The sequence below is a fragment of the Podarcis bocagei genome, assembly GCF_964188305.1.
Source record: "Podarcis bocagei genome assembly, chromosome: 1".
In the NCBI taxonomy this organism is placed as follows: Eukaryota; Metazoa; Chordata; class Lepidosauria; order Squamata; family Lacertidae; genus Podarcis; species Podarcis bocagei.
In genome coordinates, this window is record NC_138125.1 from 59,712,192 (window position 1) to 59,725,562 (window position 13,371).

Here is a 13,371-nt window from a genome sequence, read left to right on the forward strand (position 1 = left end):
GGGGCCCACATGGGCTGCGCAGCAGAGAGGAAGGACCCGGGCTGCTGACTCAGGCACAGCCTGCAAGGATGCCCTTCCGGAAAGAGGCGGCGCTGAGGCCGCCAGGCGCAACACGGCCGGCAAGGGCTTTACGCCGAGCCGAGGCCTATAAAGGATTCTAGGTACGGAGCGGGGGGGGGGGTGGAATTCCAGCCGGGGGCCTTTTTCGCCTGGGCGCTTTTTGATATCGTATTCGCCACGAGCAGGAAGAGGAGGAGCAGGAGGCGCCGCCGTCCTCGTGCGTTTAGCGTCCGCCCGCTTGCGAAGCTGGCTGGAATTGGTAGCCGCGGGCCTTTCCATTACATACGGATCTTGAGAGTCCCGGTGCCTTCGAGCCCAGTCCTAGGCACTTGCTCCCTCTCTACCGCATAACCACGCGCGCATAGCGCTGAGCTGAAACCTGCCAATAAGACTGTAACCCCGCTAATTTCAGGTGACAGCAAAAACTGCAAGGTTTTCCGAGGGGGCAGTTAGAGTAAGATCTACTATTTGATTATGGATGTAAACCCCCAAAATGCATTGTATCTCTATCTTCAGTACATTTTATTTTATTGCTACGGCTAGTGGCTGATGCAAATATTCTTCTGATTCTGCAACCCCGCATTTATTTTTTCCGGGAGCGCCTCCACGTTACGTTTCCAGCTTTGCTTCTCAGCCATGTGCGTTGCCCGCTTCAGTTCCTCGAAGGGCTCCCGTGTATTTCATCCTCTCAAAGAAAGATCTCGCCCTGTGATGCACTCTCTCGTTACTGTCGCCACAACGCAAATACTGTTGCTGAGAATATAGCCCTGCAGGATGAGCTCCCCAAAGTCCATCTGAGTCCAGTATCCTGTTCCTACAGCAGCCAACCATTCGGAAGCCCGTAATCGGGACCTGAGTGTTACAGCAACACTCTTCCCACGTTGTAATTCCCAACTGGCATTTAGACGTAGCGCACATAGCCGATACGGGCAGTAGTCCCTGGTAGCCTTATCTACCAAGAAGGCTCAGAATCATGGCCGAAATTTGATGCCAGTCTCTCCTACCTCTTCCTCAGCCTACACAAAAATAAATATATACAGGCCATGCAATTATTTCTGCTGAATTTTAAGTTTTTGAATCATTGGCTTGACTGAAGTGTTTGTGTGCGTGTTTACAAACACCATTCCTGTTTACCATTTGTAACAGAGCTACCTTTTTAAACAGCTTACAGAAACCACTTTCCCCCCAGAACAGAAAACTCAAAATCTCCAGTAGTAAGACTTAGCTAATCAACTTCCAATAATCAGGTTTGGGATAAGGATGAACAGTACAGTCCTAGGCCTGTCTACTCATAAGTCTTGTTGAATTCAGAGATAACTCCCTGCCAGATAAATATGTATAGCATCGTAGTCTTAAGGCTAAGCAAATTAACTTGAGATTCAGGAAAACAGCTGCATTATACAGTCTATAATCAATGGATTCATCTAGCTCAGTATTGTGTACACTGGCCAGGTGGTGGTGTGATTCAGGTATGGCACAATTTCCAGTTTAGCCTACAAGGCAGGGGCAGCCCAGTCCATTTTGTCACCCGAGGTGAATCAGGAATTACCACCTCCTGTCTCCACCACCACGCTGTCGCACCCCCCCCTCAACACACACACTCTTTCACTGCCACTGGGGGGGGGGGCATTCTGGCAGTGGTGGAAGTGGACAGAACGCTGCCTCTTGTGCTTCCGCTACCGGAAGTAGGTATTTCATCACATCTCATAGGCAGGCTGGCTCTGCTACAAGGCATTTTACCCAAGATTACACCAACTACAAGGCATTTTACCCAAGATTACACCAACTGTCCCACACCTGAGATCTACATCGTGGGCAGGTGGAGATGTGGCTGTGGTAGCCAGTGAACAATTGGGAGCCTTAAAGTGCATTGCCAATAAACACGCACAGAGCCTTGGTCCTTACTGATGGTATTGTCAAGATGCAAGCCTCACATGTACACGATTGTGTTTTCAAATTGCTCCCCAGCAGGGCTTTTTTCAGCCAGAACTCAGGTCCAGCACCTCTCAGATGGGCACCTCTAAAATGACAAGAAAACAAGGGGAGTTCATGGAGAGTTCCGATACCTATTTTTCAAGAAAAATAGCACTGCTCCCTAGTTTGCGGGTGCTTTACAACATAAGCCTGTGCTTTACTCTGAAGTGAGCTCTACATGGGACAAGTGCCTAGTGAGTAGGAAGTGTAGGTAAATAACTTATTTAAATCACCTTCTCTAATAGAACAAATCATTTTAGTGTCACGTAGCACACCCTACATATTTTCATTGTAGTCCACCAATTAGATCAAGGAAGTTGGATTTAGTCCCAGATGTCTATTTGTGGGGAGGGAAGTGCAGGGCTGGAAAGCAGGAGTCCTATTTTTCTCCATTCACACTCAAGATATATAAAACACGACTACACAGTAAACAAATATAACTTCTCAAAAGACAAATTTATAGCATAATGGTTATCAGGACTATGTGTCATTTTTCAGCCATTTGTAATATGGGTCACATTCACACCATATATATATATATATATATATATATATATATATATATATATATATCACTAGGATATCACTCTCAAGGGTGCTGAGGGTTGTGAGACCACCGGTGTTCCCTTGCCAGTTTCCTGGGAATAGGGATTGTTAAACCACTGGGAATTATAGTTTTGGGAGGGGATTAGAGGTCTCCAAGAAGTCTCGGCACACTTAACAAGTTTTACAGTGCTATCAGTGTTTTAAATGTATGGCATGAACGTGGCCATTCTCTGGGTTTTCCTTCTCTATTCAGGCTTGAAATAGTTGCTGCAAATGAAGCAAGTATCCCAGTGTAGTTGTTTCTTCTATGTAGCCTTTACCACTGTGGATGATCATTGTGAACTTCAGAAGTGTATCCATGAACATTGTTTGAACCACAGTATTAAGAAGATTCAACATCACAGGAAGGAGGCAGGCTTAAGATGAATGGAAGTGTTGAACATTAGGCAGTTGCACAGGGCAGTTCAACGGGAAATACAACCTTCATGGAGATTTTTATTCCTAATGTTTGATTTTAAAAAGAGTAACAAACTGGAGACAAATACATGGCTAATTTGGCATTAGTTTCAGAGTTGGATCTGCAGATATCAGCCCTATGTATGCAGTTTAGAACAGATGGGTGTTGCTAGGTTGACACACTATTCGGCTTGTGCTGCTGCCATTATAGAATTTTGCTTGTAGAATGGTGCTTAAAAGGGGGGCTTGGTTGACCAAAAAGCTAGTGAGTAAACATGTTTAGCATGAATTTCCAATAGCCAAAGACTGTAGTATTGGGTACTTCCTGAATCAAGGCAAAACAGCATAACAGCAAAGATGCTGCAGAATAAACAGAGGTGGGAAAGCATCTTCCTCATGGTATCGAATGAACTGACCCTTAGTTCATTTCACTGCAGATGAAATATTATGCAGCTTCTCTATTCGGGCATTAACACCCTGAAACATGGGTTTTGTTCACATATCCACTTTTACATTAACTATAGTGTTGTGAAAGTCTTCTCAATTTTATTAAAATCAGTTCTGGAACATATTTTTAACTAGCATTATCTTTTGAAAACTTTGTACTACCTAATAAGCTAGTCTTGACTCTTCTGAAAAAGTAGGCTTGTGTCTATAGTAATTACTCTGAAGACAGGGGTGGAGAACCTATGGCCTTTCCAATGTTTCTCAGCTCCAACCCCCATCGGTCCCAGCCAGCACGCTCAATGCTCAAGAATGATGGGAGTCTCAGGTTTCCTGAAAATACTATGTGTACCTAATTGCCTGTCTATATTTACAGGCAATTAGGTACACATAGCGTGCTCTGGTCCATGGGGGTCACTAAGAGTCGGACACGACTAAATGACTAAACAACAACATTTACATTAGAAGTGTAGTCCCATGTCAGATCCCTTTACTATATGCTGAAATTTCACAACTACGCCAGCAGTGTTGTTTAAATATTACCTGACTTTCACCCTAAAATGATAGGACGGGTTGCAATTTAAAATACATTTAAAAGTTTTAAAAAAGTTATTACAAAAATGCAATCACAAAAAGGTGTGAAATTATACAGACACACGCTTCTTCTTTGCACACACACCCAGTTGTGTTTAAAACCAGGCTTCCTTCCTTTCTGTGATCTAGGATGCAAATTATCTGTACTGGCAGAAGTTCATTTGGAAGAAACTGGTGGCGAGATTTCATGTAAAATCATGATTGCTGGTGATGTCAGTGTGAAAATAATAAAGCTTATAATAATTTAAATTACATTGTTTTAATGAAAATCCCAGTTCTCACGCTTTTCCCATACAAGAACTACAAAATAAATGCCTCATTGGGCTGGAGCAGTAAAAGGCAATGGTTCACCAATCTGATCTGCAGTCAAAAGTGCAGAATACAGCTGCATAGGCACTAATTTCAATTTCTTCCAGGAACGTCCAAATTAATCACTACCCTCAAATTTCTAATTTTTAAAATTCACAATATTTGCATAGATATATTATTACAAGCTTGGCTTTGAACAATTCTAACACAACATGCAATTTAATAGTCACATTAGGCAACAGTCACAAGAGGGGCAACTTACTATACTTTTAATGTACTACTGTAAGCACCTCTTCCTATCCAAATGAAGTGTGTAATTTTTAAAAATGAAGATTGTACATTAATTAAAAGAATGCTAAGCTGATTGCAACAGTAAACTTTGTGTGGGTGAAGAGAGATGAAGAACATTACAATGGCAACACCGAAATCACAGAAAAGGCAGGCAAGGTTTTAAAATGTAATTTCTGTTAAGTGGCAGCAGAAACAGGAATGACCCAACACACATTTGAATGTACTGGTGGTATTTAACAAAAAGTAGAATACCAGAGAAAGATGCAGGGCAAAGCTTTGAAAGTTTTTTTTTTTAACACCAGTGGTATTTTAACATACACTGAAGTTTAGGAATGTAGGCTGCAGTGGAATTTTTAAAAAATTTACATCCAGAGTGTTTGATTCTAAATGTCATTGTTTTTTAATAAAGTCATCAGCTTAAAGGTACTGCAGTTAAAAAACAAGGCGCAAAAACACCAAGGCAGACAAAACAGTTCCATTCACTTAATGTCTACAGATTTTACACATGAGCACTTTTCCTTAGTCTCATATGCAAATATAACTCCTACATTGCCTTCAATATGTATTTGATTTCTGTTAAGCTGTTTGCCCCACTTTTAACACCATTCAGATGCAGAAATAGTAATAGGAGGGACTCAAACTGCTTTTCATCTTGACTTGTGAGAAAGGTCTAGGAGGATGTAGATGAACAGGGAACCGATCATGAAGACTGAACACGGAAATTCTATTTTGATGATAAAGCAGTAACTCTAGAATGGGCACCACAAACAGACACACCTTTCTTAAAACAATTCACAAAACACCTGTAGATCTCATTACTAGAGACTGTTGTGAAGGGCAGTAGCTTTGCCAGATTAAAAAGGAATTAACAAGTGTATTATTGTATCAATATATTAGTTAAGAGTCTGAAGATCATAACTGAATTTTTGGATCCTGAAAAATAATTGGAGGAAAACACTATGGTTGGCATCTCTCTCTCTCGGGAGAAGCACTATCTCATGTCTTTTTGATGGCTGGTCACGGAAGAAGACAGGATTCTAACATACAAAGTGATGATGTGAATAAGGCAAATAAATACATATAATACTGCTCCTAAGTTGTTTGAACTGTAGCTTTTCTATCACAAATAGGCCTCCATTAAATAGTACTTCCCTTTTTTGCAAGCTATGAAGGTGGATGACAATTTCCTAATTCAATATAATCATTTAAGATCCAGTGATCATAAAGACTACCACCAGTGAAGTCAAAACATCACCACGTTGGTCTCCAACTCAGGGGTTGCATCCAGAAGTGGAACTCTATTAATTGTACACTTCAATTGACAATGGGGAGGTGATGGTTTTGGTTATTCCTCTTCATGCCCAGCAGCCTCCTATGCACCCTGCAAATCTGCTCCAGAGGCTTAGATGACCCTTTGGAACAGAATGGAAGGTAACAATTAAGGAAAGGGGAAATGAAAAATCTGTTTCCCTCCCTTCAGCGGAAGCGTCCATTATGGTGATGTCCCTTCGGCAAACAAAATGGATACAACCCAATGCCTTCTGGTCATGCTGAGTCACTATAGAGAACATAAGGAATCAATAATATTTAGAAGAGTAGAGCTCAACTTTAAGACGTGTACTTTAGTTTGATTATAGTGCCCAGGGATTCTGGCCTTTATAGCTACAATATTGGCCCTGAAAGTACAAAAATAGTTGGGTAAAATCTCAGAAGCCAAAGAGGGAGGTTAGCAGTATTTCCAAAGTATTCAGAATGTATGGCTTGATTGTGCTGCATGGCTCCTTACAGCCAAAGCCTGCAAAAAATTGTGTAAAATAACCCCAAAGCATGCTATTTGCATAATTCATACTTGCACAGCTTTTCTAGACAAAAATTGGGTGTGTGGTTGTGTGTATAATCACACCACAAATTTCTGCCTATTTAGTTCCTAAATCTGAACCTTTGGCTTCAGATACTGTACCAACCTGTTAGAAGACTTGCTTAGCTGTATAAAATGGATGGGGGTCACTTTTTAGAAGTGCAAAAATGCTACTTGTAAGTACTTAGTAATTACAACCTAGGACAACCTCAAAGATGAAAGCAGGTAATTCTCATGGTGATAGCTGAAGTCTTTCTCCTTTCTAAATAAATGGAGGTGGGCACAGATGCTAAGTAATTTAAGAAGAAACCACTACTTGCCAATCAGATTTTAAAAATCTATTCTCTTTTTCAGTTCAATTAACTATATCCATGAAACAAAAACAGTCTTAAAAGGGGATCAGCACCAATACAAAAAGGGCACTGTGCACACAGAATCAGCCTTCTGCAAATATATTCCCAAATAATTCAGAAACTCTTGTTCAGTGGGTTCCATGGGCTGGACTGCTACATTCAACAGGTGCCATGACTACAATTCTCACTACCTGCTCAAACTATTATGTACAGCTCATGAGATGGCTTGAATGATCAGCTTCAACAGTCTTCAATTGGTTGGGGGGGGGGGAGCAGAGAAAGAGAAAGAGAGAGAATGAGGGGGAGAGGGAGATGACTGCATCTCCTCAGAAGATAGGAGATCTGGGAATGTGCTTCTGAAGTTTCTGTTTCCCTATTACATTTGCAGTAGTCACTTAAGATACGTTAAAGAATACATTTTTTTATAAACATGTTTTATTTATCTTGCTTAAATCTGTAACTGCTGGCTGTAATTTCCCTTAAAGGGGAAACCGATCCAAACACATACTGGTGCTTTTCAAAAGAGAGCAATTTAAAAGGGCAGCAGCAGGGATTTGAGATTTCTTAAAACCTTCAGGCTGCAAAATAGAAATAATGTAACCAAAAGTGTTATGAATATCCATTAATTCCCATCAGTACCGACATCAGTTATTTGGGCAATAATACAGCAAGATCAAGTATCAGTGGCAGACAAGGGGGAAAAATAAGGAAAGATAAAAATACCAATCCTTACAAATGTCATTGCTATCCCAGAAATGTGTTCAGGAGAGAATTCTTTAACACTTCACATTGCAAACAAATGTGGCCATTCAGATTACATCTTCTATTTCTTACAGAAAAATTTAAAGTGCCAATCAAAGCCTAATTCTGGGTTTACACAATTATATCAACAGCTACACAAAACAATTAATGCATCCCTTTGCCACAGCAAGTCAGGCCTAATAAAAAAAAATGCTGTAACTAAGGGTGTGCCCTAAGCTGTCCATCAGCTTATTAGTTGGGGTATAGGCATCATTTATTATGCATCACAGATGTTCAGTGCTTCAGTCTAACAGAAAAAGCTGAAATGCAGTTGCTCTGTCAAACCACAATTCGCTTCTTCCATCTTCCTTTCATGTCAAAGTTTAAATACACCAATTTTCTGAGTAAAACATTTAGGGATTTAGATATTTTTATCCGAATTTGCTGCAGCACTATATAATGTCAACGGAGTCAGTGGGGTTATTTCTGCCTGTTCAGTTAACTATGGAGATTTTCATAACCCTAAAACTGCCATTTTTTGCTTTTAATCAGAGCAAGGGTAAAAATTCTGGATCTCATGTGCAAGGCTCAAGATGATGCTTAGGATAGAACATGCAGAGTAAACGTTGTTTCTTTCCATATCCAGGTATAAAGCTGACAACTGTAGTCTTGTCTTTATGGGCAATGAAAATAATCCCTTTACTATGAACTTCCTATAAAGGAGAACCAAGAGATAACTCTTCTGGAACATGTATGGTACACTGGCCAGTGTGTTTTTGGCGTTTAAATGTAATCCTGTGAATTAGTTTAATTCACTTGCTGAGCATTCATTTGAGGCATCCCTCTGTTGGGTCTTGGGGGCCCTCCACGACCTAGAAAATAAAAATAGCATTTTATTTTTGGATCAAGTGAGATCCTTTAATAGTCAGAATGGCTGCCTCTCTAAAGTCTGGTCCCCTACTATGTTTGTCTAATAAATGCCTAGAGACAATAAGAAGAGGAATTATACCTATTCGCTCACCAGGTGAAGACAGGCTTTGAATGTACACAAACAACTTACTTACATCAGTCTTAAATCTAACCTTTGTTCCAAATGCCTACCAATCTACTACCAATAAGCCATAAACTATATTTCAGTGAACACAACTACAAAGTACTATTGAAATGTAGTAACTGAATAACAGTATTGTATACAGTTCTAAAACAAAATACAGTATAGACAATTGTCAGTGTGCTGATCCAAGACACTAAAAGGGCAGTATCTGGTTAGAACTGCTTCCAGTGGTTCTATTTCGTTTTTCGGTACATCAAAGCAATCGTAAGAAATTCCTGTAATTTACTTTCGTTCAATGGATTTTCTGGAAGGATTTATAATAAAGTTTGCACTAGATGAGATTTAGCTATCTTTTTTGCCTCATCTTAAGTCCTACATCCATTTTCAGCTGGTGCACTAAAAATGATTGGCTTCTATCCACTCAAGAGCAGGCATAGTGCCAACATGTAGAGTCCCCCACCCACAAGACTAAAGAGCCCTTCCTCCCACCAAGTGTGCATACATTGGTGACATAAGGGGGCACTGCAGGGAACTAAATACCTGTTTACGTGCTTCCTATAGCACCATCCAGCTTCCTTCTGCACATCCTGTGCTCATATTGGCAAGGGAAATTTGGGGTGGGGTGGGGTAATAGGCTCTACTGAGCCCTCTGGAATGAATTCTTGCACAGGGAGTACACCCACACTTGACTGAACTGCAGCCACTGCTTTGCTTATTTTCCAATTGCAAACTATTTTGTACACTTACGTATAAAGCAGCAAACAGAATAAAGTTGTAAATATGTATGCTATTTACATGCAAAATTGAGTAGGTCTTTTTCAACAGATTCCATCTGGATACAAGAATATAGCATCTTATGTAGCTGAAAACAGAATTTCTGAACAGGCTACAAATAATGCAAGATCTTTATTGAAATCCAAGTAGCAATAGCAAAATACAAAAGCAGACACTATTGGAGCTTGCCAAACATTTTTCACAGCAGAATTACACACCTCACAATTGGGTAAGCTTGCATTTTCAACAGTGGCTTGGGCAAGGAATAAAAAGCAACCTAGTAGCCTTAAATAAAAGCCGAGAAAGGAAGTTTAACAATATACAGTTCAAAAATCAAATTCATGAACAACTTTCAACAAATGTCTACAACAGTTAAACACATGTGAACTGAAACAGCTGAAAGTCTGCAACTCCTAAGAGCCTCTCTACAGATTCAATCAGAGATTCACCACTTGAATATTACCTCGAGGGGCTCCCCGAGGACCACTTTGTCCAGAGCCACGCTTGAAATTCTGTTGATATCCATCCTAGAAAAAAAGATGACCAAAGAGAAGTGCAACAAGTTTCATTAAAATGGTTTTAAAAGTTGTCATTTCAGTATTTTATTTCAGGATATACCGTATTTTTCACTCTTCAAGATGCACCCAACCATAAAACGCACCTAGTTTTAGAGGAGGAGAACAGGAAAAAAAATATTCTCTCCCACTCAGCGAAGTGGCAGGAGAAACAGAGCCCCTTCCATTTCTCCTCCCGCTTCACTGAAGGGGCACTGCGCAGAGAGGGAAAGATGCACAGCGCCTCTCCAGCGAAGCGAAGCCAGAAGAACAATAGGGGTTGGTGCGCACCGATCCCTCTTGCTCTCCTGAGTTCAGCGAAAGCTGCGCAGCCTGCATTCACTCCATAAGACGCACACACATTTCCCCTTACTTTTTAGGAGGGGTTGCGCCTTATAGAGTGAAAAATACGGTCTTATAGAGTGAAAAATACGGTTAGTTTTTGGAAGTCCCTGTCCAGGATTCAAATGGGCATATGTGCTATTTCAGTCACACCCTTAAAAACCATTTCAGAAGATTGGGGGACAAGGGGATGCAGCTAAGAGAGAAAGCCATTAGCACCCTTCCTTTCTTGTGCACACATAGAAATGCTTTCTGTTCACACATGGGGCAGATGGAATTCTGGCCCCGGGGAATCAAAACCCAGAAAACGACAAGCTGGAATTTGAACACAATATTGCAATGTCCCTAAGAACAGAGTTCTAGTCAATCTAGAACAAGAGACTTGCAATGTTGTTCAGGAGGGGTGGCGGGGGAGAGAAGACAAGAATTTGGTGAAAGAATACCTTTTTTCCTCAACTTCCACCCAACCCCTGGTGATCCTATGTCGTTCCATATAGGACTAGGCAGCTGCCCACCCCAACCCACAGTATTTTATAACTATTATTTGAGGCAGGAGAAGAGAAACACAGGCATCTTTTTTCATTTCCTTCCTCCTGAGAAAGCCACCACTTCGCTTAGGGAGAAGAGTTGGGCTTCTTAACCACACAGCACTCATTCCCTCCCAACTTGAACCCTCTGTAGCTCCAGGGCACTTACTATATGCCGCCAGGGGCTTGAGTAAGCCTACTTCCTATCTCTGTCTGCCCTCTCCCTCCCTTCAAATGACACACTTTCTGTATCTCAACTCAACAAGAGGTATAACTGGTAAAATTCTCAAAGGCTGCTGGACCTCTGGTTTTTTAGGCAACAGATGGGGAACCTTTGGCTCTCCGGATGCTGCTGAACTACAACTTCCATCAACCTCAGCAAACATGGCCATTGGGCTAGGCATGATGAGAATTGTAATCCAAAAACATTTAGAAGACCAAAGCCCCCCCCCCCTCACATCTGCTCTAGACCCTCCTCTCTCTTGGCCATTAGCAGTTCAAGTTCACAGATTGCTGTCAGATATTTTGGGGTGACTCAAGTTAACAAACTGCCTTATAATTGGCAGTATAATTCTATACTTCTACATACTTGAGTTATGTAGAAACTTCTCCCTTATTCTTTGGTGAGCTCATTTTGCTTCTCAATTGATAAGCCCCTCACCTAGTAACGTCAGTACTAAATGGAGAATGATGACAAATGGATGCAGTCTAACAAAGCAGACTAGGAGGCAGAAAGTACCGTATTTTTCGCTCTATAACGCACCCGACCATAACACGCATGTAGTTTTTAGAGGAGGAAAATCCGTAGGCATGCCACCCGTAGGCATTCCCTCCATAACACGCACAGACATTTTCCCTTACTTTTTAGGAGGAAAAAAGTGAGTGTTATGGTGCAAAAAATACGGTATATAGGCAGTGGCCTATTTGTACCCAATGGGAAAACTGTTAACCAAGGATTTCTAAAAGTAGATTTTATCTTTAGATTAAAAATCAATCCAAATATAAATTTCTTATGCAATGAAACTTTTATTAAAATATGCATTTTCTCAAGCATTATGAACTAAGGAACTCTTTCCACTGTTCCATCAACTTACCCGCTGGTAGGTGGAATAGTCGCGAGGAGCACTGAATTGTGCCTGTGTGTAACCACTATTTGGAGTGTTGGAAAATGAAGGGCGGTAGCCATCATAACCTCCTAAAAATCAGAGGGGAAAACTAATTGAAAAGTATTGCATACCTTATAAAGGATATATGTATATATTCAGAATAAAACAATATTCAATTTAAGGAAAAAATATTCTGTATTAAAGAAAGCAATCCAAAGGTCATCTAAGAGATTGAGAGAAAAAACACACCGGAAGGAAAAATTTCAAGCTGGTAAGCTTTCAGTATAGATATTGTAGTTGTAGTCCAATATCATCTTGGGACCCAAGGTTAAAAAGCACAGTGACAGGCTTTTACAATGTAATAATGTGCAGCAGGAAAATATGTAACACCTAACCCTTCCTGATACAAAGTAAGTGGATACACGTTTAAACTGCACCTGGGCTCCTGGGCACTATTCATTGTCTTCAGTTTTGTTCAAGACTTCACATTGTGTGTAATATATATTTAGCAATGTCATTATTTAAAGTGATTTAATAAATGCAGGCACCAAAATAAAGAATCCCACAAAATGCCATAGGCTGAATAAATGAAAGACTTGCTTTTGTAAGCCAAGGAAGTAACAAGCCCTGAAAAAGATGCAGCCATTTAGCAGGTTACAAAAATGGAAAGTCAGTTTCATACTACATCATGTTGTTTCCAGTCAAACAACTCCATTGTTAGTTCATACTCATAGTTTGCTGTCATGTAATTTTTACTTGGTACCATATGCACTAATATTATAGCAGAGCAAAAGCGGCAGCAAGCTGACCAATCATATTAAATTAATAATTTTTTAAAAAATCATCGAAGCATGCTACTACAATGCTTAAGCTTCTGGACAGTTTGCATTTCTGGAAAACATTCAGAATTAGTCTCAAAAGGTTTTTAAGTTTTTACCTCTAAACCCATTGGCTGGTCCCCTGTATCCATTCATTAAGCCTCGAGTGCCGCGTGATCCACCACGAGACACTCCTCGGCTGTTATAATAAGGCTGACTGTTACGTGGGAACCCAGTATTCTGTTGTGGAGGCTGCTGGTGGTTACCTGCCACTTGATGGGACTGGTCCGGGGAACCATGGTAGGTGCCAACCACTAAAATGGAGAGAGAGAGAAGAAAGAAGTGCAACAAGCTTGAATTTACTTATAATTCCAGTTTCCTAAAGACTCAAATAATATCAAGCTAACTCACCAATGAACTTTGCTTAAGAGCCACCAAGTACGACAGTAAATGTTTACCTACCTAAAGAAAGATTGTTTGCAGAATTAAATTGAACATTGCAGTCTAAATACCCTGATCATTGAGAATGTTCTCTGGATGTCCTTTGGCATAACCACACAGATTTAATTT

The 13,371-nt window shown here is 40.5% G+C and overlaps 1 protein-coding gene and 1 long non-coding RNA gene across 6 annotated transcripts in view; one reads left to right on the plus strand and one right to left on the minus strand.

Annotated features, from left to right (window-relative positions):
* The first annotated feature begins 178 nt into the window (after positions 1–178).
* Positions 179–5,905, plus strand: LOC308571862. Its single transcript, XR_014001601.1, has 2 exons — positions 179–472; positions 4,204–5,905. It is a non-coding gene; the product is annotated as an uncharacterized lncRNA (long non-coding RNA).
* Positions 5,906–7,492: 1,587 nt separating this feature from the next.
* CAPRIN1 (cell cycle associated protein 1) overlaps positions 7,493–13,371 on the minus strand; it is a 31,360-nt gene continuing 25,481 nt past the window's right edge. For 4 of the 5 annotated variants that reach the window (XM_081164695.1, XM_081164697.1, XM_081164696.1 and 1 more), the window contains 4 exons: positions 12,921–13,115; positions 11,972–12,072; positions 9,918–9,981; positions 7,493–8,498 (listed from right to left, as the gene is read on the minus strand). In XM_081164695.1, coding sequence (XP_081020821.1) covers positions 8,434–8,498; positions 9,918–9,981; positions 11,972–12,072; positions 12,921–13,115 — 425 coding nt within the window. In that variant the 3' untranslated portion in view covers positions 7,493–8,433. The remainder of the gene's footprint in view (positions 8,499–9,917; positions 9,982–11,971; positions 12,073–12,920; positions 13,116–13,371) is intronic. The other variant, XM_081164698.1, reaches the window with a different exon arrangement.